Raw genomic sequence first — 25,000 nt, 5'->3', positions numbered from 1 at the left:
GTGTGTCTCTCTGTGTGTGTATGTGTGTGTGAGTGTGTGTATGTGTGACACTGAGCAATTCAACAAGCAGAGCGAAGGTGTGAAAAGCCTACCCGTCGGACACGATGCCCTCGGCGATCTCACACACCAGGACGAAGAGCAGGATGAAGGTGAGGATCCAGCGCAGGTTGTGTCCAGGGAAGTGCAGCCAGGTGCTGTGATGGATGTGCACCTTGGAGCTCTGGCTGCCCCAGCCTGCAAACAGGACGGACGGACAGTCGGTCAGTTAGTTAGTGACCTTGTGCACCCTTCATTTCTGCACACACCGCAAAAAAAACCCCAGCTTATCTAATCACATCTGAAAACGATTAATTGTACAGTATATCAAAAAAATCTAGCTGGGCCCCAGTTGTGGCGCTACTGGCTAGGGCACCTGCACCGCACGCCAGCGACCCCGGTTCAATTCCTGCCCCGAGGTCCTTTCCGGATCCCACCCCTGCTCTCTCTCCCACTCACTTCCTGTCACTCTCCACTGTCACTATCAATAAAGGCATAAAAACGGCCAAAAATATTATAAATAAATAAATAATATTTATTATAAATAATATAATCTAACTGGTATTGTTTTCAGTATAAAGAGACTCATCATCATGTGACGTAATTTAAGAAGAGTTTGACTATTTTATTTCATCCTGAAAACAAGCAAATTGCTTTGCCAGTGCGTTAAGCAAATTTGTCCTAAAAACAAGTACATTTGACTGTCAGTGTGTTATAGTAAACCAATTTGTCTTGATAAGACTCAAAGTATTCAATCAATTAAATCAAAATTGTCTTTTGAGAAAGCATTAAGTAAGTCTCTTCATACTTAAAACAACACCAAATCGATTTTTTGATCTTAATAGACGATTCATGACACTCAGTTAGATTTTATCTTTTGCCTTGCAGTCCAGTTTCAAGCAGTTAGGTTATGCAGCTTCAGCACAGTTTTTCCATGGTCAAGTCCTGCATATTTAGGCTACAGTAAGCACTCTACAGTTAAGTTATGCCTAGACAGGTTATGAAGAGTTACATTCTGCACAGGCAAGCACCACTTTGCTCAGAAAATATTAGCACAATTTTGCCTTTAAAATATCTGCTGCTATACAGCCTTATCTTCTCAGTAGTGACATTTATTCATGCAGGCATTTTGGTATCCACAAATAATGTATACTTAGGGGGGTTGCACTTTAGGAAGGTGTTATTTTACTGTAAGCATTACATGTTTTGCTTAAAATACGATCTGTTCATTCAGAAGCTTGTACTGCTGAATTATTACTGTACGCATGCAAAACGCTGCCAGCACCTGAACAGGGAAAATTTCACAAGCAATTGCATGGCTTACGAGCGAGGGCGTGAGCGATGTCTCCTGAGCCGTGAGACCATGAGCAATGTGTTGTGAGCCATAAGGAGGGTTCAGTGGCCCCGTGATGAGACCAAACTGAGCAATAAAGAGTCATCCCGGAGCAGTTCCCCGGGGAGCTAGGGGCCTGTCTGGCCCTCAGCTGTGCCTCTGTGCTCCTCATGATCTCCTGCCCGTCTGTGCCAAGAGCGCACATCTGTCCGGCTAATGCAATCATTCACACTCGGCCTGGACCTTGGCCTAAGCTGACTCATTGCTGTTGATTGCCTTGAAAGTATCGTCGCCATGCCTGCTGCCAGAGCCCAGGGCCTCGCTGCCAGGCACATTATGCTAATGGTAGCATGTCTGGCTTGCTCCCAGCTGATTGTCACAAGAGGAGCGTGTGTGTGTGTGTGTGTGTGTGCATGAGTGTGTGTGTGTGTGTGTGTGTGTGTGTGTGTGTGTGTGTGTGTGTATGTGTGTGTGTGTGTGTGTGTTGGACGGGGGTGGGGAAGTGGATGTGTGTGTGACAGCACCGCCTGTTCAACTGATCTCTCCGGAGATGCGACAGGCAAGTGACTCGTTCTCACTCCACCGCCCACATAGCCACCAGCAATACCTACAGAGCAATGGCATCTCAACCACTCCATACACACACACACACACACACACACACACACACACACACACACACACCTCAAGAGGACTTTCAAGAGTCTAAATGGCATACAGAAAGAGGAGTCAATGGGATATTAATACCGTATTAACATTAATACGCGCTATCTGAGTCCCATGAGCTTTGAGGAATGGGTTTGCCTTTGGCTGACGGTGCCTGTTCGAGCCTGACACAGACGGTCATGGCAGGGCACATTGGATGCCACTGACACCTATGGTATGGGGCGGTGTGGGGGGAGGGGGGCGGGGGGCTGCTTGTAACCCGACTCCCAAAGGGATGATTGCTCTGGCTTCTGCTCGGTAAATTCCAGTGGTAAGGTCACATTTGTTTGTCTAAAATAAAAAATGCTTCCCACGCCGTGTTCTCAGAATATGCTTTCACCATCGCGGTCGGCCCCAGACTCGTACATCTATAAAAATGATACTGGGGCTCGGCTAATGGGTGAGAGGTGAGAAGGTGAAAGGGAAAAGGAAAGCTCGACACTAATCTCTGTGTGAACATAAAAGTTAAGGCATCGGGCCTCAAATAGCTTGAGACCTTGTCCTCTTGTCACAACACAAGACAATCACTCTCTTCTATGATCATTCATTTAGCATAGACCCAATGTACAGTACTGCTCCAAAGCATTTTTACAATAGCACCAGACTGCTGTTGGACAAGCTGATCATAAACTGTAAGTGCCATCAACACAGCATGAGGTGACAGTAATGTGACAGATTATAACCACGTGATCCACTAGTAACCCTGATCACTGAACTACTCTTCATCATTACACAGGACACATTACAAGTTGGCGTGGACTTTTCTGATTTAGTTTGCTTTTATTATTTATTTGATCTGTGTTTGTTTTTGTCCGTCTTGTAATGTCTTGGTGTCTTGGAGTCACGGGTACGCTGGCGATTACGCCGCTCCGTCCGGCATCTTTTGTCTTGTGCCAACTTTGTCTTTTGAGTGTTTGTCTGTGTTGTTTTTATTATTTGTTGATTTTTGTCTGATGTCTGTGTTTGTATGTCTTGTCCCACGGGTACGCTGGCTAGTACGCCGCTCCGTACGGCATTTCTTTATGTAGCGATTTGTTATTTTTTAAATTTGTTTGTTTGTCTTGGTGTCACGCTTGGTGGGCACGCTGGCGACTACGCCGCTCCGTCTAGCCTCTGTTGTCTTATGTACCCTATGTTTCTTGTTTGTCTGACTATTTGTTTTACAGCACTTTGGTCAACTGTGGTTGTTTTTTAAAGTGCTATATAAATAAATTGACATTGACATTGACATTACACAGGACTCCATATATTGAAGTCAATACTACAAGCATGATGTGGCTACTGGACCAATTCTACGCCATGTCCCTGTGCAAGACGTCTCTCAGAGGGGCGCTCGGACTCACCGATGAAGAGGATGGGGAAGGTGATGAAGAGCAGAAACACATGGGGCACCACGGTGAGGGCGTCCAGGAAGCAGCCATTGTTGAGCACTCCGCCGTCCACGTTGTAGGCGGCCGAGTTGTTCTCATTGCCGCAGAACGCCAAAGACATGGTGGAGCCAGGACTCTGGGGGACCGGTGGGTCAGGACAGACAGAGAGACAAAGAGAAGAGAGAGAGAGAGAGAGAGAGGGAGGGATAGAGAGAAAGAGTAAAGAGAGAGAGAAAAGAGAGAGAAAGACAGTGGAGTAGGGAAACAATAGAGAAAGAGAGGAGAGAGAGAAGAGAGAAAAGGACAGTGGAGTAGGGAAACACAAGAGAGAGAGAGAGATAGAGAGAAAACAGCAAAGGAGAACGAGATACAAAGAGGGAATTATGAAAGAAAACAGAAATAGAACAGAACAGGAGGAGAAGGAGATACAGAGAGAGCGAGACAGAGACAGAGAGAGAGAGAAAGCGCGCGCGAGAGAGAGATATGAGTAGGTGAAAGATATGAGAGAAGGACAGAGGACAGGAGAGGAGAGGAGAGGAGAAGAGAGGAGAGAAACAAATGATCCTCAGTAAGCCGCTCTCAGAGCATGCCAGTGAGTCCCTGGCTGGACAGTTGAGGAGTAGTGACCGGTGTCCTCGGAGTTGTGAGTTCAGGTGAGCAGCACAGCACAGCACAACACAGCAGAGCAGAACACAGCACAGCACAGCAGAGCGAAGAGCACAGCCCCTTCTTACAATCCCATTCACAGTCCCAGTCCCTGGGGAGAGACAGCGACCCGCGAGCGGACACAGCAGCAGCAGCAGCGGCGACCACAGCGGCAGGGGCTCCAGACGCGCCGTAATTCCAGCTGTCGACGGAGCTCGGGCAGAGCCCGCGAGGAATCCCGGCGTCGCGCGCGTCCGCTCTCCCGCGCAGGCATCCTCCAAATAACCCCCTCTGGCGGAACGTCGGCGAGCTCTTGTCCCCCCACACACACACACACACACACACACACACTCACTCACTCACGCTCTGACCATCACACACACACACGCACGCATACACACACACAGTTGTGCAGGAGCCAAAAGATCCCGGCGAAACGTCCTCTAGTATAGTTCTGCTATTCCTGTCTATCTGTGTCCCGCACGCGCTCTCTCTGAACAAGATTTCAACGGTGACCTTGCAAGACGAGAGCTGTGAAGCAGTGTGTGTATATGTGTGTGTGTGTGTGTGTGTGTGTGTGTGCGTGTGCATGTCAGAGAGACTAAGGCAGACCTGTGAGAGGTAGGGGGAGGGAGGGAGAGAGAGAGAGAAAGACAGAGAGAGAGAAGGGGGCGGGACTGAGAAAGAGGGAGGAATGAGATATTGGGGGGGCAGAGAGATAGAGAAAGAAAGAGAGAGAATGCAGCAGCACCCTACATCAGAGGCTGGTGTGTACGTGCCAGGAATAAGTATGTAACTATGTGTGTGTGTGTGTGTGTGTGTGTGTGTGTGTGTGTGTGTGTGTGTGTGTATGTGTGTGTGTGTGTGTGTGTGTGTGTGTGTGTGTGTGTGTGTGTCTGTGTGTGTGTGTGTGTGTGTGTGTGTGTGTGTGTGCGTGCGCGCACGTGTATGTGAATCCCTTGGGAGACCACACTGGAATTTGCTGGACCTCTAAAAATATGATAGATTGAGGGCAGACAGATAGGATATGGTTGGCGAGCAAGAACACAAATTCCAATTGATCGCAAAGCTAAAGAATCATGTACCTGACACCTATAAAAACAACAGCACAATTACGCATCCATTTGCATGCAAATTATCATGCAATTACCTTCTTTTCCGGTCTATAAGTTCTTAAGAGGTAAGGTGACGTGAGGGTGCTATGAAGAGAATATGATTTCAAGAACTTTAAAAAATATGAAGAGAGTAAATAGTCTAAGTCATTCTGAAGCACACCCTTGCAGACTCACAACGTCAAAGTATAGGATCTCAGGAAGGCTTCGCTCCCACGAATCCCAGCCCACCAGCCCACCTCGTCACCTGAGCCGAGGGCACACTTGCAAAAGCCATCACTCCCTTCCTCGCACTTCCCGTGCCTAGTGCTAAAATACCCATCTGAGCCCAATACCACTACACGCTCCTGACAAGAGATCCATCACCCCAGAGGCACCATCAGCAGGAAAGGGTGTGTGGTGTGTGGTGTGTGTGTGTGTGTGTGTGTGTGTGGGGGGGGGGGGGGGGGGATTTCAGTGAGTGGGTGAGTGGACAGAAGTGTATTCCTACCACCAGAGCCAAAGGATCTGTCTGGGAGGGAGCGGTGGGGCTGTACAAGCGCTGTCCAGTCCTGTGTTTCCGATAACATGGAGGCTGATTGAGGGTGAGAGAGTGCTTCCCTTGCCGTTGTTTGAGATTACAGCCCATTAAACAGATTGGTAGAGCTGCGGGTGTTAAGCAGCCAGCAGCAGCACTAACATACACACAGGTTGGACAACAGGCTCATCTATAAAGATAGTACATTCCTTGCCAGCTTTGCTTGTAAGATACAGTAACAGCATACAGTAACAGCATGTACGTGTGTGTGCGTGCACATGTGAGTCTATCTAGGTGTGTGTGTGTGTGTGGGGGGGGGGGGGGGGGGGGGGGCGCGTTCTTTCAGGACACCTGAGTTTCAAACGTGGAACAGCCCTCTCTACTTACACACACACACAAACAGCAAAGCAGTTCATGGCAGTGATTGCCATGCACATAGTGATCGATGTCTTCGTTGCTGTCTCCATTACAATAGCCTACATTATGTATGTGTCATCATCATTATTCACCTGATTCATAGTACAACTGTGACCTTCAAACATATAGAGCAGCAGCAGAATCGAACACAGAAACACGCAAATGCACGGGAAGCTGGGAAGTGTCATTGCGAGATATTCTATAATAAAAGGCATTACTAACGCACATACACAGACGGAAACAAACACTAAACACACACTTTATCGACATTCAATTTGCTCTCACGGGAAGGACGAATAAATCGGCTAAGATTGGTGTATCAATGGATAGCCTTGTTCATAAGCGACGCGACGGAACACAAGCCTATTAAATGCAGAACAGCAACACATTACATAGCGCTTTTCACGACACTTAACGTTTCACAGTGAAGAGAGAACCTTAGTAATCACCACCAATGTGTTGCACCCACCTGGGTGATGCACGGCAGCCATTATGGCTATTAAGCCAGTATGTTACATTATAATTAAATATTTAATGCATTCATTTCAGATGGTCAATCATTTTGCTCTGTAGGCTACAGTATATGACATGATGCCACCACCAACGTCAACGAGGGCATCAGTAGGAGAATGTCTCTGCTTGTGGCAACGAACATTTACGAATGACAATGCTTTATGAACCTACAACTAGGCCTACATTAGCGGTAAAATTAAATTAATTGACGAACCTGAAACTCCGTCTAGACTTAGACTAATGAACGCACAGTTCTCTGGTGTAGCGCGTAAATCATCAACGCATTGTTTAGCAAATATTGCACACATGATAAAGTGATCTAAAGATCTGGAAAATTGTCCGTTTGCATACCGGTTTGTACCGTGGAAGCATCTTTGTTCCCAAACTCCGCTGTCTCCTGGATCAGTCCTCATTAGCCTGTGACCCTCTAAACAACATAAACTAAAGTTCAAACTCAGATTATCTCTGGATGCTCGGAAGAGTGAAGTTTTTTTTGTTTTCTGTAGATCTTCTGTCCCCAGTGGCTGATAAACCAAATGTCTAAATCGTCAAACGATCAACTTTAATTGGCGATAGTAACCTAGACTATTTTCCGATGACGTTGGCGTCAGTTGTGGACGTGACCGCGAAGATATTGGTCACTGGCCACAAATGAAAAAAAAAAACGGAGTGATTATTTGCACCCGGGTGTAAATAGTGGAATGGAGGCATTTTCTTATTTGCACCCAAACCGGAAATGCGTGCTATCCAACATAGCGGGACCATCTTGGCAGGAGATGGCCTACCTAAATCTAACAAGTTAGGATTATTAAAACTATATTTGAGATGGGAAAGTGGTGCTAAATTTCCACAAACTTTATTCAGTGAACGGGTAAAGCCGTCCGTTTGCAAGCAAAATCAAGAAACACGATCTTTTAGTTTTGTTTACCGTTACCTAGCAACCCCAACAAGTGAGTCAATAATTAGTATTCTCCCCTTCTCCTTCGACGGGGTGCAGTACAGCAGTAAAGTATCCTGGTTACCATGCTCGAGATGTTGGGTTCGAACCTCAGATGAAATTTGTTTTTTTTTTGCCTGCCAAAGTAGGCTACGCACCATGACTTCTTTTTTCTTAGATGACGTTACCTCGCGGCAAATAAGAGTTTGTGCTTTTTGAACCTGTCAAAGATTGACTGGTTTTATTTCAGTTATGATACAGTTAAGTAGAAGTAGGCTTCAGTAGTTGTTAGAAAGGTTGTGTTTTGACTTTGAACCCCCAACGCTGCCTGGAAGGCGCTTAGGCGTGGGTTAAGGTTAGGTTAAGGTTAGGGTTAAGGTTAGGTTAAGGTTAGGTTAAGGTTAGGGTTAAGGTTAGGAGTAGGATTAAGTGTTTTTAAGTCAACAGTGGTAGCGCTGCCTGGAAGACAACTCAGAAAACAACTCTTTAAAGTAGCTTGTCTTTGATGAAGCTACCATATGACCACTCATTACCCTAATATCACTTCCAAGTAACCCAGACATGGCAAAACAGCTAAAAACTGTTCAAAACTAAATTAGGCCTAGCCTACTGTAGAGCTGGTAAATACAGGCCTATTGACAGAGAACATGGATGTTAGACATCGGGTGTAAATAGTATTGTTGATTATTACACTATTTACACCCGGGTGTAAATAGTAATGTTGATTATTACACTATTTACACCCGGGAGTAAATAGTAATGTTGATTATTACACTATTTACACCCGGGTGTAAATAGTAATGTTGATTATTTGCACCCGGGTGTAAATAGTAATGTTCATTATTTACACCCGGGTGCAAATAGTCTCTGCCAAAAAAAAATGTTGTGATGTTGAGGAGGCTGGTGGGCAAACTCCCAGTGGAACTAGCCAAGGTGCTGAAAAGAGAAAGGCTACCAGAGGCCACAAAGTTCCAAAAGAGCAATACAATGATTGTCAGTTTCCATGGAAGATAAGTCACGGAGTTGCGTCTAGTTGTGTGGATAATGTCTACAAACACGCTTGAAAAAGAGCTAAAACGTCGATGGTCTACATAATTACATAACGCTTGGTGGGTCTGCCTAACGTTGCAACATGACATTACGCCCCCACAGTGCAGCTCTAACCTATACAGTTAGCCTACTCTGGATCTGATCTAATGTGGGTTTTTTATTCCGTGATATGTATGGCCTGCCATTGCGATTATGTCTCTGTTATTGTCAGTCATTATCATATCTTTAAATGGTGGATGCATCATACAACGCTGTAAAGATAAGGTGGTTGAAATGGCTGTTGCTGGTATTGGATATTTTAATTGTATGGCTTTTACTGTAGACCGCATATGCCTTCAACATACATTATGCTCTCTCGATTGCTTAGATGAAACTGGGATCCACTTGATCTTGATCTTCACCTTCCTAGCACAGTAGAGGTCTTTTGCAAATTATTTAACACATTTAAATGGTTTAACTCGATTTACATTATTTTACGAAAACACAGTTGTCTTACAAAGACTCCAAACGTCATTGAAATAACTGTGTAAAACAAATGGAAATCATTTGCTCACAGCTAATAATTAAAAAGTATGCATTTGTAATGTAAATAAGGAAATCTCTTTCTAACAATAATTGTTATTATTTGCTAGGATGGATCTAAGGCACATAAGGGTGACAAGTCCAGGTGTTAACTACTGTAGATATATTTCAGTGAAAAATGTTCAATGTTGTCTTGTCTGGGGCTTACTGTAGGCCTTACTGTACATGTCACATCTTGGGAGGAATGAATATATAATTTTTATTAAATAGAAAGAACTGCATTTTGCAGTGTGTTGTCTAGTGTGTAATGATTGACTGAAATCACACAGTGATTTAACTACAATATGCGTTGTTTGAAGGCAAAATTTGGCTTTTGCTGCATGTTGTAAATGTTTTGAGAGTGTTAGAGTCTTTATCAGGTGAAATGTGGCCTTTTGGCCAGAGTGCTCCTATTTAGATCTGTGTGCTAATTGTTTTGAAAACATGTCAGAGTTGATGCAAGCACTAAAGTGAGCGATTAAAACTGTAAAAGGTGCACCACTGCCCCCTAAAGGTGTTTCAAAGTACACTAATTTCATCTCTCTCTCACACACACACACACACACACACACACACAGGCACAGAGACACACACACACACACACACCCATAGTGGCAGAAAGCATATTAGTTACCTAAAGGGCAAGGCCAATAACCACTGCAGTGTACCTCTGCTGGCAAAAAAACACATTTATTATTGAAAAGCGCATTGTTTGCATGACTGAGGCAGCAAGTATTTTCACGATACATATATTTATTTATATGTACCCTATGTGTACATATCCTTGTCATTTGCATTAGATAACAGCTAAAGTGCTTGTCTAGCACATCATATTTTCTCCCCTGTAAATACAATTTGTATGGGCTCATTTCCTTGTTTGAAGCAGCTGGATCATGCTGGGTTGTGGTAATACAACATGGGGGGGTGATGGCCGTGGAGAAGGTCCAACTTCCTGGGCAGGCCCACTCGCTGAGAGCAGTCTGTTCTTCCAAAGAGAGCGAGCGAGTGAGAGAGTGAGTGAGCTGACTCCTAGAAGAAGGTCCTGTGACAACAAAAAAAACACACAGCTAAACCAATGGCCAGTACAGGAGAGACAAGATGTTTCACCCAAGAGCATGCTTTATGTTTCCCTCCAAATCTATGTGCATATCAATGGAGGGAAAACCTGAAAGTGTGAAATAATGAGGCCAGAGGCCAGAGAAGCACAGTGGCAGAACAGCATGTTGTGAATTCAAATCATTCACATAATTCTGCACCATATAAGGCCAGAAATTCTTCTCCTCTCTACCTTCGAATCCTCCTTGACAGCTCCAATTTAAACCTGCCTAACCTGTCAATTGGTGTCACATTATGTCGAAAGGACAACATGCTGTGAATGAAACCATGAAAATGATCCCTCTGTATGACACAGACCCTTTAAACAACATCAATCAGAACGACTGCTGAGATTTCAACCTACTAAGGCTGAAACAAATGATGTGGTCTAGACAAATACGACTGGTTGTTCCTTACCAGAAGCCTATAGAGCCTACATAAATACTATAGATGTAGAAGGCCTACATATTTCAAAGCTCATGTCTTAATTTACCATGTCTATATCACACAGCAGTGAGTAGAGATTTAGACTTAGAGAGATTTAGACCTAAATCCTGGCTGAGTTTTGATAAACAGCAGGCAAACTTCACATCTGTCAATTTTAGAGGGAACTGAGACCGATACTTAATAAGGGCTTACTCATCACTATGTTAGCAAACTACTGTATCTGACTGAGATTATATAACATACAGAGGAGGTAATCTACTGCCAGATTCCTTAAAATTGAAGGTTTGAATGACAGGCAAAGGTGCCAGATTGAGACTTGAGATTGAGCAGAGATGGGGGGGGCCCATGCAAACGAATGAGGCACACACGCACACAGGCTGTGAGACACCCAGAGACTCTGGAGGCTGCGGCCCAGGCCAGAGAGGGAGTTACCCTGGGGAGGAGGTGGGCAGGCTCGGCCTCGCCTGAACCCATGGAGGCCCGGGGGGAGGGGTAGCTACGGCTGGAAGCGGTAGCCGTGTCTGTACAGAGTTGCACTGCCCACGGTAAACTGTCTGTTTGCAGGGGGACTGACTGATGCTGCCGTAGGGCTGAACATATAGACGACAGGTTCAGTCTTCACAACAGGCACACAAGGAAAACAACAAGCTCATTGATCAATCAAACACTAGCAAGGCCCGAGTTTGAGAGCGAAAACATTTCTGGCGGAAATGAATTTTTTCTTCCAGTCGAGGTAATGCCTGAGCGATAAATGAAATGTGAACATTTGCACCTGTCATCTACCACAGTGATTTATTCGTCTGGCAAAGAATCATCACATCCACTTCATCGGAAGAGTGGTGCTTAATCTTTATCCACACAGATTTCTGTATGAGCAAGGAAGAACAAACCTGCATAATGAGCTACAGTACGTAAATGTGAGTCAAAACTCAAAAGGTTAAATCAATCGACAGAGTTTCGAGTGTGGGAATTTGTAGCTAATTTGCAATTTGACTGATTTAAATAACATGCTCGAAAAGCAATAAATGGGTGTTTTCCATGAGGTAAATAAACCATCTCTTTTTTCTTCCTGTTTCTATTCACAAATTGTAGTCTAATTAGATGATGGAGATGAAGAAATCCAATACGTCAAAGCATTCAATCCTTTATCATGAGCTTACAGCCTCACATACATGATCTAATGATGTACTGCTCACTGCCGCTCCTGCTTTATATAAGTATCAGGTTTACACCCTGGTGTTGCCTATCTAAGTGTGGCTGGAGAACTCATTGTATTGCTGCAAAATGGAACAACTTTGAAGTGTATTGCACCCAAACTTAAAGCAGATTACAAGCAGGCTACAACACGCATAAGTAGGCTACTTAAGTTTCGTAATGTCAAAGCATGACCTACCTACAGAAAGTAACTGTATTTTAATGTATGGCCAGCTCCCATGGCAGTTTGGGCTATAAACACAAAACTATCAATCCATAGACACAAGACTGATCTTCCTATGTCCACCTGTTCAGATTTCGATCCGAGATTCCATTCTCAAACTCAGGCCCAATAAGTGCTTTAACTAATGGATTTTAATTACAGTTGAGGGTTAAATCTACTGAAAGAAGAGCTTTGATCTCATACGTCCGACAGGATTACACAGGATGGATGGTTTGGATGTGATTATGAACATCTAGCTATAGATTGGTGACAAAGAGACCGAGGAGAGACAGAGAGGAGAAGGACAGATGTGAAATGAAACATGTGGTGGGAGTACGTACACTTCATCCTCATAGTCCTTTGGTGGGGATACTGCTATGACCAGATCAATCCAGTCCTGAGAAACACATCAGCATTCATGCATTGGCAAAAGGTACAATCATTAGTATTGAGAGCAAATCAATTGTTGGACATTTTCTTTGTGCTTCATCATCCACTCGTCAACTCAGTTAAGGGCATGTGTGTGAGATCTACACACACACACACACACACACACACAAACACACACACACACACACACACTAAAATATCTGCTGAAGTGACGTTGGGTCAAGAAAGGACACAAGTGTGAAATAATGGACTGTACAATATGATGGGATACAGCACAATACATATAGAAGACAGTATTACGGCTTTGCACTGAGGCTGATATGGGAGGTCAAATGTTATCTTATCAGCTCTGTGATTGCAGGCAGGAGGAGAGACTTTGAATGGGTTGGACGAGCTCCTCACCCCTCCACTTTTCCAGGCCCTTTCCAGGGAGTTCTGTCCCTCAGTGAGGGTGACGTCAGTCAGATTTTTCCCATTCACTGCCATCACCTCATCACCAATTGCAATCCCACCTACACACACACACACACACAAACACAATGTCAAAACTTAAGCACATACACTCGACCAAAATAGCAAACAGCCAGATTAGATTGCTCTGAATGACACAGCACTGCTCAACAGCGGTGCTCCAGACATCCCACATCAGGTCTGAATACTAATGCCGAGACTTGTGAAACGAGCTCACCATGTTTGTCTGCGGCACCGCCATCATAGACGGCCGACACCACAAGCTTCCCAAGAGGGGACTCAACGCCCCCCTCCACCGCCACGTCCAGTTGCCCATCCTGTGCAATGGAAGGGCAGAAGATGAACGAATCTTTAAAAATGGGACTATTTTGTTCACTCGCAACTGTTTCAAAGCACTTGTGGTCATTGACAGAACTTCCTGCTCCATCATGTCACTGTACCTGTTTTACAAATGAATATGTACAGTAGGGAGAATAAGTATTTGAACGCATTCTAAAGTTGACTAAAAAGAGATAATCATATTTTGGAAATTGATCCTAATGTCTTAATTAAAAAAAATAATAGGCGATTCTATATTCTCCTTTTTCGTCAACTTTAACATGGGTTTAAATACTAATTCTCCCCACTGTATAAATGATGATGAAAAGAGTTGTGAAATGGGCAAAGTGATTACCTTTTTAATTCTGAGCAGCCGGATATCCCTCTCGTCAACTTGTTCTGGAGTGAACTGTTATTTTACACGACACAAGGCAATATCACAGTGAGAATTCACCAGATCTGTTAGCAGCTTCAGTTAACACAACTGAATCATGTGGATGTTTCATACAGACTGTGACAATGCACTCAGGAAAGAGGAGATTAGATGTCATGTTGGGTGGGGAGTGCAAAAGGCCATCTCCGACATGCTGACTGCATAAACTGATACACAAACTGCCTGTCAAACAGAGTGATATAAGCTTGTCTCAGACAAAGAATAATCCCTTAATCGAATTACTGGGGCCGATGGAGGAAATTCAATTCCCTCATTCTCTGATAAGACTTGCCCACTGCAAGAGTCTTGCACTGACTAGAGCGGCATGCTATGGCAAGTCCTTCTTTTTCCCCAGGCAGGAACCATAAGCTGTATCAGGTCATCAGTGCCTCCATACAGACTCACATCAGCAAGTGGTGAAATAAGGAACACTTACCATGGAGTATGGGTCAAAGTCTTCCTCGTATTTCCGAAATCCCTGAGGACAGAACATGTTAGAGGGTGTTCAAAAAGGTGGACACACAGACAGCCCTAAGGTAATTTGTCCTGACCAAAAATAGACCTGTCGTCATTGATGAGTTCCCCTCGCAGGATGCTCGTGTCTTTAATGGACTCGATGAATCTGTGATTAACGTGCCCAACAGAATCAGTGTCTAACACATTAGGTCAAGGAGGTAGAGATATTTTCTGTAATTGGTTTGGACAAGACAGGTCTTCCTTGCAATCATTTTGAATGAATTAGAAAACCATACCATGGCACTTTCGAAACAAGATTTCATTTGACAACCAAAAACCATTTCACTGAGTCTTCTGTTGAGAAAAAAAGAAGTAGGTTCTCAGAAATGTAACGGCCACTGTCAAAACTTTTATGAAGTTTAATGTGCAAAGGGTTCAGATTTGATGGTGCACAAACTGGGGTAAATTCTAGAAGATAGATCGATAGCTCTGCTCCTACAATATAAACTATAAATGACATTCAGTGTCGCAGCAAGAAATGTTTGTTGCCTTGTGCGTAGTTTACGAGTCTGACATTTGAGACAGCCTGACCGCGAAACCTGGTCATTTCTCTCCATGTAGCGGGAGACGTCAACAAGGTTGCTCTAGCTGGCCTTCAGGTGAGGCCAAAGCCATTCTGTGCATTCATGCATTAGGCTCCAGACAGGTTCTCATCTGGGATCATAGGCAGGGATGTAGTGGTACAATGAGGGATGGGTAAACTATGAATTCTGTAATCTCCGGGAGGTGGACTGTACCATGCGGTATCAGATTTAAAAAAAGGCAGAATGGTAGAGTGGTAGAATGAGGGGTGGGTAAACTATGAACTCTGTGATCTCGGGCAGGTGGACTGCACCCTGCGGTATCAGATTTTCCAAAAAGGCATTCAGAACATGTTTGATGATTTCGGAGGTTACTGTCCAATTTTGGAGGTTACTGTCCAATGTTTATAACAATACCGGTGGTTTTAAATGGTGCCTAGAGTGTTGATGAGTGTATGTTGTGTGAATGTGGATAACGGTGTTTTTTGAATGTTAAAGGTTAAACTGGTGAATAACCTCTTTTGAGAGATGGATAAATTCTATTTCTGAAATTTCAGAGGTGGATAAATTGATCATAACAGGACGATGCCACATCCATTTGAATTACCTGGGCACCACACTGATGTTTGAATTTCACATGATGTCCCTGGCTCATACAAGATCAATTCAGATAATTAAACTAAATTAAACTGGAATAATGACACAGTCTCTGAAATGAACTAGCTAAAGATAAGTAAATGTTTTCATCGGGGTCCCAAGGAAGAAACGACTATCCGTATCACCTTCTGGATCCAGGAGGCGGTTATGTTTTTGCTTGGCGGATATCTGCGCTCTCGGAGTGCTTTTCTACTGTAGTTACTATAATGGTTATGGCAGAGTCTGAACTGACTGAAGATCAAATCCATTTTCCATGAGTATGTTCAGAAGTGGATCACACCGTCTCAGCATATTCAAAGATAAAAGAGGAGATCAAAAATATTCAGTCATACATTTAAGAAGATGTGGAGCAAGACCAGACAGAAGCATCATGGAAAGCCATTATCCCTACTCACTATCACCAACTCCAGCAACCACACAGTGGACTCAGTGGAAAGTGTCACAGAGCCCCACAGAGGATTCAGTCATCCATCCATTCAGTCATCCATCAACATAGAAAAACCAAACTTTCTCACTAAATATTCACATGCAAAGTTAGGAAACAGTTGAACTTGCTGAACATCAACCCAATAGGCCTACACTGCAGAAGACATCATACTGTGCAAACAACCCATTCATTTCCAGTGTAGGCCTACACTACAGAAGCCACACCATACAAACAGTCCATTCATTTCCAGGATAGAACAACAAATATATAGAAGGAAAATGGTCTTGATTTATCCAGCCGGACATTATGGCAAAATAAATATTTACATACGTCTCAACACCTCACCCCGCATTGAGCCTACAGATTACTGCAATGTGCTCCAGCATATCTATGCAAATGGAGGATGCTATGGCACAACATTTATCAGTGGCTGTACCACTACATTTAATCCTTAAAAATGAAATATGCAATATGTCTGATTGATTTAGCTATTCCCTCTGCTGAAATATTTCATAATTTAGAATAACACTTATAAATGGCCTCATTGCCTCCAGCCACTTTGGGTTCTCTTCTTGCAGATGCATTAGAAATTCTGGTTGAATAAATCATGACTTTTGTAGCAGTGAGATAAAAGAGCAGGACAGTTCTCTGAAGGTAAAAAAAAAAAAAAAAAAAAAAGAGTGGTATCCTGAATGGCAGCCAGTTGTGGTGTAAATCAGTTGAGGGAAACGCATAAATATGGTCTGCTCAGTCAGGTGGCAAGCCGCCCACTGACTCCCGCAGAGTAAAACATGGCTGTCATTGAGGCTATGACAGAGTGCAGTGTGGAGAGGACATTGTGGAGTGTGAGTTACAGTTACTTGTTTCCTGTGGGACTTAAAAGATGTGTTGTACACCACCATCCGCTTGAGCATCTCCGGCGGCTGGAACACACGATCAGAAGTCTGGTGTTAATCATTGGGCTCGCAATCAATACTTCAGCTGGATTTAATTGCACATGTCTATGTGTGCAGGGAGTGTGGGTGTATGTATTGTGTGTGCGAATGTGTGTGTGTGTGCATGTGAGAGCAAGTGAGAGAAGAGATAAATGTGTGTGTGAGTACTGTATGCATACAGTATGCATGTGTGTGTGTGTGTGTGATAGAATGAGAGGAGAGAGACGTACGTGTGTGTGTGTGTGTGTGTGTGTGTATGTGTACATATGCATATGCATGTGTGTGTGTCTCTGTGTGTGCGTGCACGTGCGCGTGTGTGTGCTTTTCTCTAAACAGTACAACATCACCCAGACCACATCTAACACTGATTTGAATGACTGCTCAAACAAAGAGGTGAATGCCAGGCCCTCAGAGGCCATGCTCTATAATGGAGGTGGGTGGTGTATGCACATCAACAGATGATCAGCAGAGACAGGGACAAAGACACAGGGGGGGAACGGACAACCATGTCAGCACACTGTTGGACTGCTACTGAAGGAGCAGGATCAATAACACACACACACACACACACACACACACACACACACGTACGCACGCACGCACGCACACACACACACACACACACACACACACACACACACACACACACACGTACGCACGCACGCACGCAAACACATACACACGCACGCACACACACACACCACACACACACACACACACACACACACACACACACACACACACACACACACACACACACACACACACAGAGAGAGGCAGACACATGCAAACACATACACACACGCACACACAGCATATTGACATTTTCAGTCAATGACCACATGGTCCTCCCTGACATCTAAACGCACAATACATACAATAATGTAGTGGGCCATGATCATATGACAGAGTCATTTCCAAAGGTCACAGTGGCCGTGTACTGCATACTGATGGCTTCTCATAAAACACAGCAACCACAACTCTGCACTCTGAGGCCCTTCTGCAGCACCAGAATGGCGTGCCGTTGCGGCGGGCAAAACTCAGCCTGAGCTCTCAAGTGTGACTTCAAAGTTCAACAACGTTTAACTACCACGTTTGACTTCTGAGGAAGATGCTGTGCATCGAAAGGTTAGTTGTTTGCAACATTTAAGTCTGAAAAAGCTAACCATGTGCTCCGGTCTCTCCCTGGGTTGAGTCCTCTGAAGGGGCCCAGGGCCTTCTGCTGATTCTGGGGTCCCGCTCTGTGAGCAATGAGGGGCTTCAGCGCAAATGATACCCATTCCAATGGTTAACTACTATTTTACTCTGAACGCAGCTCCAAGCTTAGTGCATACTGCGTTGTTTAGTCGTATAAGACTAAAGGGCCGCTCACACCAAGAATGATAGCTATAACGATAACTATAAATTCACGAGTTCGCCCATCGGTAAGATTTGTTGTCTTTGAGTGTAACGTTAACAGAATGTTTGGCTAGGTAGCTGGCCATGGTCCTGGAATGCCTGAAGTGGAGATTGTGTTAAAGCGATGGCCGCTTGCGTCCCCTCCTGTGATGAGTAACTGGGCTAACTGGGCTATCAGTGAAATGGAGGAGTAGGGGGAGGAGGAGGGATAACTTTTGAGAACGCTGGGGCGTGTGGGTTAAGAGAAAAGGAGGCCGGCTTAAATACCCTTGCAGCGGGGGTCACGGTGAGTGGCTGTCAATCATTCCTAAGGGCTCCTCCCGAACATTGTTTAGAAAACATCATCAAATACCGCTCTCGTTAATATGAATGACAACGTTCCCGCACAAACTATGATAGTGACATGAAGAATGATATCATTGGGGATCACTTTCAGACTGATTTGATAACGATACAAAGTTAACAAGCAATCAGATCATCACATTTTAGCCATCACATTCATTAACAGACTTTTCTTATTAGTGAGTGTGGACGCTTTGGTTGCAACTTTTATAGTGGTTATAGTCATCATTATCGTTCTTGGTGTGTCTGCCACTTAAATGAGGTGAGAGACAGACAATGAATCTCCCTGCTTTCTGAGGACCTCTTCTTATATACCATTAATATCTCTCTCTGTTTAATTAACGCTAGATTACAAAAAGCAGATGCTACCAGCTTCCGATGTTCTTCTAGTCTGATCTAATCAGGGCAGGCTAGTTGTCTTGAGGATAAGGACAGGGGGGTTGGTGTGGACAGGATGATGCATTACACAATGCTGTCCTCCTGCACAGCGAGGGGATGAGACCATATGAGAGCGGTAACTGGGGAATCTTTATCGCAGGATTGGACTGGATCATTTCGAAGCCCCACTGCAGGGGTAATACGACCTAGATTTTGCTTTTCTAGTCCTGCAGTGAAAATGTTCACACACACAGTGAATACACAGTGCATGTATGCCTCCTCTCTCTCTCTGTCTTTCAGCATGTTTCAAGATTTTCGGTCAGTTCTCCATCCAAACATCCAAAACACGCACAGACAAACACACAAACACACACACACACAGACACACACACACACACACACACACACACACACACACACACACACACACACATAAAGACACACACACACACACACACACAGATCTTACCAGGCCCTCGGAGCGTTGTGTTGGCCTGTGAGTGACGCCCTGAGGCAGCATGACGGGTTTGGACATTATGGGGTTGAGCTGCCTCCTCTGGGTGGGGGGGCTTGGGGAGATTTGCTACAGAACAGTCATCATTTTACATGAGAACCACGGATATAAACACACACACACACACACACACACACACACACACACACACACACACACACACACACAACCACATCCACATCCGACTCAACGGTCTTGCATCCAACACAAGTCTCCAAAATGTAAAGGAAGACTTCTAATCAGAGTAACCAGCATAAAACACCATGCGGTTTGGCTGGACGCTGTCTGTGCAGTAATTCTCTCAGACGCTGAGGAGACACTAGCCTCCTGGACACAGCTGTGCACTCACCACAGGATGGCTGGACGTTGAGATTCTGCTGGCGTGGGATGTGTTTCTCATCACCTGAATCACAGTGGTGCAGATAAGCCATTCCACACGATCACGGGTACACACACACACACACACACACACACACACACCAACACACATGACATGCACACGCACACGCACACACACACACACACACACACACACACACACACACACACACACACACGCACACACACACACACACACACACACACACACACACACGCACACACACACACACACACACACACACACACACACACACACACACACACACACACACACACACGCACACACACACACACACACACACACACACACACACACACGCACACACACACACACACACACACACACACACACACACACAACATGCACACACACACACACACACACACACACACACACACACACACACACACACACACGATGAAGATCCACTCTTCTAAAAGCTATCACACTGTGCTTCGGCCAGTCAGCATGTGCGGTGCGATCAACGTATGCCGAGCTTCGTCACCCTCACACCAGAGCACACCATGCAACACTACGCACATAAAATCAATTCAGTCACGACTCAATGCCTCACGTACACACAGAGCACAAAAGCAACGTTACGCAACCAAACACACACACACACACACACACACACACACACACACACACACACACACACACGCCACCATGCTGCAAGAGTGGATTGCTCTCTCCAAAGGTTTCGGCAGACCACACAATAGGAGCATGATTACGCTCATTACTCAGAAAAGGCACAACAGTTGGTTGGGAAGCGTTCTCGGTGTCTGAGTGGAATAATCATGCCTGTGGTGTTTGGGCATCCACAGAAGGTTAAGAGAGAGAGAGGGGGGGGGGGGCAAAGGCAAAGCAGCCACACAGTTGGAAAGCTACTGGACTGCCACTGACTCACATACCAGTAGCACTGAAGGAGCAGGATTATAAACACCAGCACACACACAGAGAGAGAGAGAGAGAGAGAGAGAGAGAGAGAGAGAGAGAGAGAGAGAGAGAGAGACAGGGAGAGAATGTTCTTTGTCTCTGAATGGTATAATCATGCCAGACTAAAACCCTCACCTACACACACAAAGCATTGTTGTACATATGAAGAACATATGCACACAGCCAAATGCAGACATGCAACCACACACACACACACACACACACACACACACACACACACACACACCCTAACACTCTTCTCTACCGTGGGACTTTGCGGATAGGAGAGTTCACTGGGCGGGCTGGGTGGACGGTACCCTCCCCTCTGCCGGTAGCCGTTACTCTCCCACTCGTTTCCGTGCTCAGCGGGGCTAGTGGCCCGCGGGTATCCCGAGGAGGAGAGCCGCTCGTCGGTCATGTGCTGTGGGGGTGGAGGGGGAGGGGGCGGCGGAGGAGGGGGAGGCGGAGGTGGGGGCGGAGGCGGGGGGTGGGAGGATGACGGAGCCCACGAGGACGAGGATGATGACCCAGAGGGAGGGGGGCCGAGGGGATGGCCTGGCGGGGGAGGTGGGTGTCGCCGGGCATTGGCTGCAGCGGCTGCTGCGGCGGCTACTGGGTGGGGGGGCATCCGAGGAGAGGGCGGGGCCATCCGAGGCGAGGGTTGGGCCATCCGAGGTGAGGGCGGGGCCTGGTGGGGTGTAGCGCGGCCTGAGGATGGAGGGAGGTTGGTGGGGTGGCGGTGGGGGTGGTGCGAGTGTTGGTGTTGGTGGGTGAAGTTAGGGGAGGGCGGCTGGTAGCCGGAGTTGATAGGGGGTGGGAGGTGGGCCGTTGGGTGGAGGCGTGGGGAGGGCGGGGGCAGGGGCAAGGGTGGGGGAGGATGACTGGAGGCTGGCTGTGTCGGGGCCAGTCTCTTGAGAGGCTGCCTCAGGCTCTTGTCCACGTCGTCCAGGTTGATGTCGTCCAGGTCTGTGGTGGCCAGCTGGAAGCCACCGGGAAAGCGCCGCATGGTGGACACGGAGGTGGCGGGGGAGGGACCTGTGGACTACACCACACGAGACACCCAAACGTCTCAAAACCACTACACCTGAAGAAAACTTCTCATCAAAGGACTAAAATTGCAATGGGACCTTGGGGTGGTTGACATTACAAGATATCTAATCATAACATACACACACACACACACACACACACACATAATCCAGCAAATGCCATCCAATTGCTTTCGCATTCAATTAAATTCATTTTACCGCAACATGAACTTCTCCCACTTGAGGCTAGAAGAGTAAAAATTCAATTAAAAAGTAATGTTCCCCTCAACTATGACTCTAATCTAACTGCAGAAACAACACCAACCCCCATTCACCCATGCATAGTACCCAGTGACCCATACACACACACTAACAGCCAGTGACTCAGCATGCATAATAGCTCTGGCGTGGGCACTCATGGGGTTACCTCCTGCCCATCACTCTCTACGATCTGCTCTAGTCGGGTCTGGCAGAGGCGTTCCACCCAGTGCTGGACCTTCACCGACTCCTCCAGATCCTCACGCTCCGTTTCAGACACCTAAGAAGCGCACCAGGACACAACGCTAGCCCGTAAGAACACACAAACACACACACACAAACACAAACGATACTGAAAAAAACCCACACACACCTGTTCACAACAGCATATTTTTCTCTTTCATACACACAAAGACATGTTTTTCTATTTCAAGGTCCTTCCAAGGCACTTCTCAAAACAGCTGAAAAACATGGCACATGACTCACACGTCCTTAGACCCTTTGTGAGAGATGCCAGTGACCTCGCGTCAAATGAGTCAAATCACACCACACAGATGCCGCTTCATCAGCGACCCCTGACCCCTGACCCCTGACCTCCTGGAGGTGTCAGCGTTACCTCCTGCACCAGCCGGTTGATCTTGAGCTGCTTCTCGCGCTCCTGCATCTCCTCCTTCTCCATGGCCAGCTTCAGCTCGTACTCCATCTCCTTCTTGTTCTTGCGATCGCCGGGCAGGGTGTCCATCTTGGACGACTTCTTCTTGTTCTTCTGCTTCTGCTTCTTCTCCTTCCCTTTCTGGGCCATTCACAGCAGGGTCATTTACACGGCACCACTGGTTTGTTTGGCAGGAGGAAATGATTTTCACCGCACTCCAAAACGCCATGCATTTACACTTGTGCAGACTATAGCTAACGCTCTCCAAAACCTTCTCCTCAGAAACAACAACAACAGCACGTCACACCACACCACACCAAGGAGTATATACATATATGTCTGTGACAATCTCTGGCTGTCAAGAAGGTAGAGGAGATCTCCATACCTATATCACACACACACACACACAACACTGCAAAGCTGTTCCAAGGAAAGGGTACCTTTTTAAGAGTAGGGAGCTTCCCTTCGTACTTGTAAAACCAGTCGAAAGCTATGGAGCACAATGACAAACATGTAGTAGACAGAGAGAGAGGAACAGTCAGGCCCATCTGTTCCCAATAGTAAACAGAACTGGGCCCAGTAAAGACACACGGCATGTGGCTTCAGAAAGGACACGCACGGATACATTACTACTCTCACTCTCCACCACTGAACTCCTGAAAATAAGAATGCATTTCTGTAGGTGTGGGGTTCCATGGTGAGTTGTGTACAGATTTGTTCGGATGTGGAATGGATCAGAGAACTATGGTCTGGTTGTCAGATGAAATCTTGCTGATATTTCGCGCCAGTCGTCTCTTATTTTGTCAGCTGTCACTCACCTCCTCTTCTTCTTCATCAGCATATGCATCAGCATCAGCATCTGCATCAGCATCAGCATCTGCATCTGCATCTGCATCTGCATCTGCATCACCACAGCACACCAGGAAGAGGACAAATAGAAAGAGAAAGAAAAAGAGATAGATACACAGAGAAAAAGAGAGAGACACGCAGAGAAAAATAGAGACACACAGAGAAAAAGAGAGAGAGACACACAGAGAAAAAGAGAGAGAGAGATAGACACACAGAGAAAAAGAGAGAGGAGGCACTCAGACAAAGAAGAGGAAAAAATAAGAATACAAACACATGCTTTAGTGAATGAAAAAGGGAAGCGGCTAAACTTAAATGTGAAAGGCTCTTAAATAAAGGACAAAAAGAGTAGGTGTGTGCTCATCCCACTTTGCAGGTGCAGGACAAATGGAAAGCAGCTTCAATAAAAACAATATAATGTCCTAAGTGTTGCGGACATTACATTCTTTTTATTGAATTTTCTTACATAAAGGACACAGAATCTGAGAAAAATTCTGCAGTTTGAGGGCCCATTCACACTAGGTCCGCTGGACCGGACCCCGGTTCGTTTGGTCCGATGGTCTGGCTGTTTTTGATAGTGTGAACGCAACCGTACCGAACTCGGGTGCGGACCCGGGACCGGACTCGGGTCCGCCTGTAAAGGTGGTCTCGGGTCCGGTTCGCTAGAACCCTGGAGCAGGTTGCTAAGCAAACGTTCTGAAGATTCTAAAGAATCTTTACCTTTGTCCTCTTCATTGCACTGCCTTTTGCTGTGTTGCCAAGTGATATTTTGTAAATAGAATTCTGGAAGTTCGTGTTAATTATGACGCAAACGGACCCGGGTCCGCAGACAAACATGCAATGTGAACAGAGACCAACTACGGCAGAAGTAACCGCACTCGGGTCCGGTCCAGCTAAACGGACCTTGTGTGAAAGCAACCTGAAACTATGAAATGACTCAACTGTAATTGAATGTATAATGACAGTGTTTGCATTATCCATCACACAGTTCAAAGCCAGCTACCGTAATTTCCTGACTATTAGCCGCAGCTTATACATAATGATTTTGCTAAATTTCTTCCGCTATGAGATTAATACAGGGGGCAGTTAATATGGTGTTAATATGGTTTTGTCTCTTTTAACTTGCATAAAACACTGTCCTGCCGCTTATACGCGGGAAATTACTGTAGAGAGAGTGGGAGGAATGTGTGGAAATGAGAATTGTCATGCAGAGTGAAGAGGATATGTCTGAGGGGGGGGGGGGGGGGGGGCGTACCGGAGCTCCTGGTCTTTGGGGGCGGTGGTGAGGGACTGGCGGGGGGCATTGGAGAGCCCTTTTTGGGGGGTTTAGGGGAATCTCTGGGGGCCCAGTCCTCCTCCCACTCCTGCTTCTGTTTACGCTCCTCTGCCTCAATTCTACAGAGTCAATGATAGAGGGACAGATCGTCAGAAACTACTCAA

At 45.8% G+C, this 25,000-nt stretch overlaps 2 protein-coding genes across 2 annotated transcripts in view; both read right to left on the bottom strand.

The window, feature by feature from the left end:
* abcc8 (ATP-binding cassette, sub-family C (CFTR/MRP), member 8) overlaps positions 1-3,659 on the bottom strand; it is a 59,623-nt gene extending 55,964 nt beyond the window's left edge. The window contains exons 1-2 of the mRNA XM_062548106.1: positions 3,418-3,659; positions 93-234 (exon numbers count right to left, since the gene is read on the bottom strand). Of these exons, the coding sequence (XP_062404090.1) occupies positions 93-234; positions 3,418-3,565 (290 nt within the window). The 5' untranslated portion in view covers positions 3,566-3,659. The remainder of the gene's footprint in view (positions 1-92; positions 235-3,417) is intronic.
* Positions 3,660-9,905: 6,246 nt separating this feature from the next.
* Positions 9,906-25,000, bottom strand: part of ush1c (Usher syndrome 1C) — a 28,448-nt gene continuing 13,353 nt past the window's right edge. The window contains exons 14-27 of the mRNA XM_062547926.1: positions 24,816-24,955; positions 23,155-23,204; positions 22,679-22,855; positions 22,232-22,342; positions 21,575-21,818; positions 21,042-21,484; positions 19,411-19,524; positions 16,749-16,811; positions 14,204-14,245; positions 13,690-13,743; positions 13,234-13,333; positions 12,948-13,057; positions 12,497-12,552; positions 9,906-10,238 (exon numbers count right to left, since the gene is read on the bottom strand). Coding sequence (XP_062403910.1) covers positions 10,226-10,238; positions 12,497-12,552; positions 12,948-13,057; positions 13,234-13,333; positions 13,690-13,743; positions 14,204-14,245; positions 16,749-16,811; positions 19,411-19,524; positions 21,042-21,484; positions 21,575-21,818; positions 22,232-22,342; positions 22,679-22,855; positions 23,155-23,204; positions 24,816-24,955 — 1,717 coding nt within the window. The 3' untranslated portion in view covers positions 9,906-10,225. The remainder of the gene's footprint in view (positions 10,239-12,496; positions 12,553-12,947; positions 13,058-13,233; positions 13,334-13,689; positions 13,744-14,203; positions 14,246-16,748; positions 16,812-19,410; positions 19,525-21,041; positions 21,485-21,574; positions 21,819-22,231; positions 22,343-22,678; positions 22,856-23,154; positions 23,205-24,815; positions 24,956-25,000) is intronic.

Source organism: Sardina pilchardus, chromosome 10 (genome assembly GCF_963854185.1).
Source record: "Sardina pilchardus chromosome 10, fSarPil1.1, whole genome shotgun sequence".
Classification (NCBI taxonomy): domain Eukaryota; kingdom Metazoa; phylum Chordata; class Actinopteri; order Clupeiformes; family Clupeidae; genus Sardina; species Sardina pilchardus.
The sequence above is the reverse complement of the archived record's forward strand: the minus strand, read 5'-3'. Positions and strand labels throughout refer to the sequence as shown.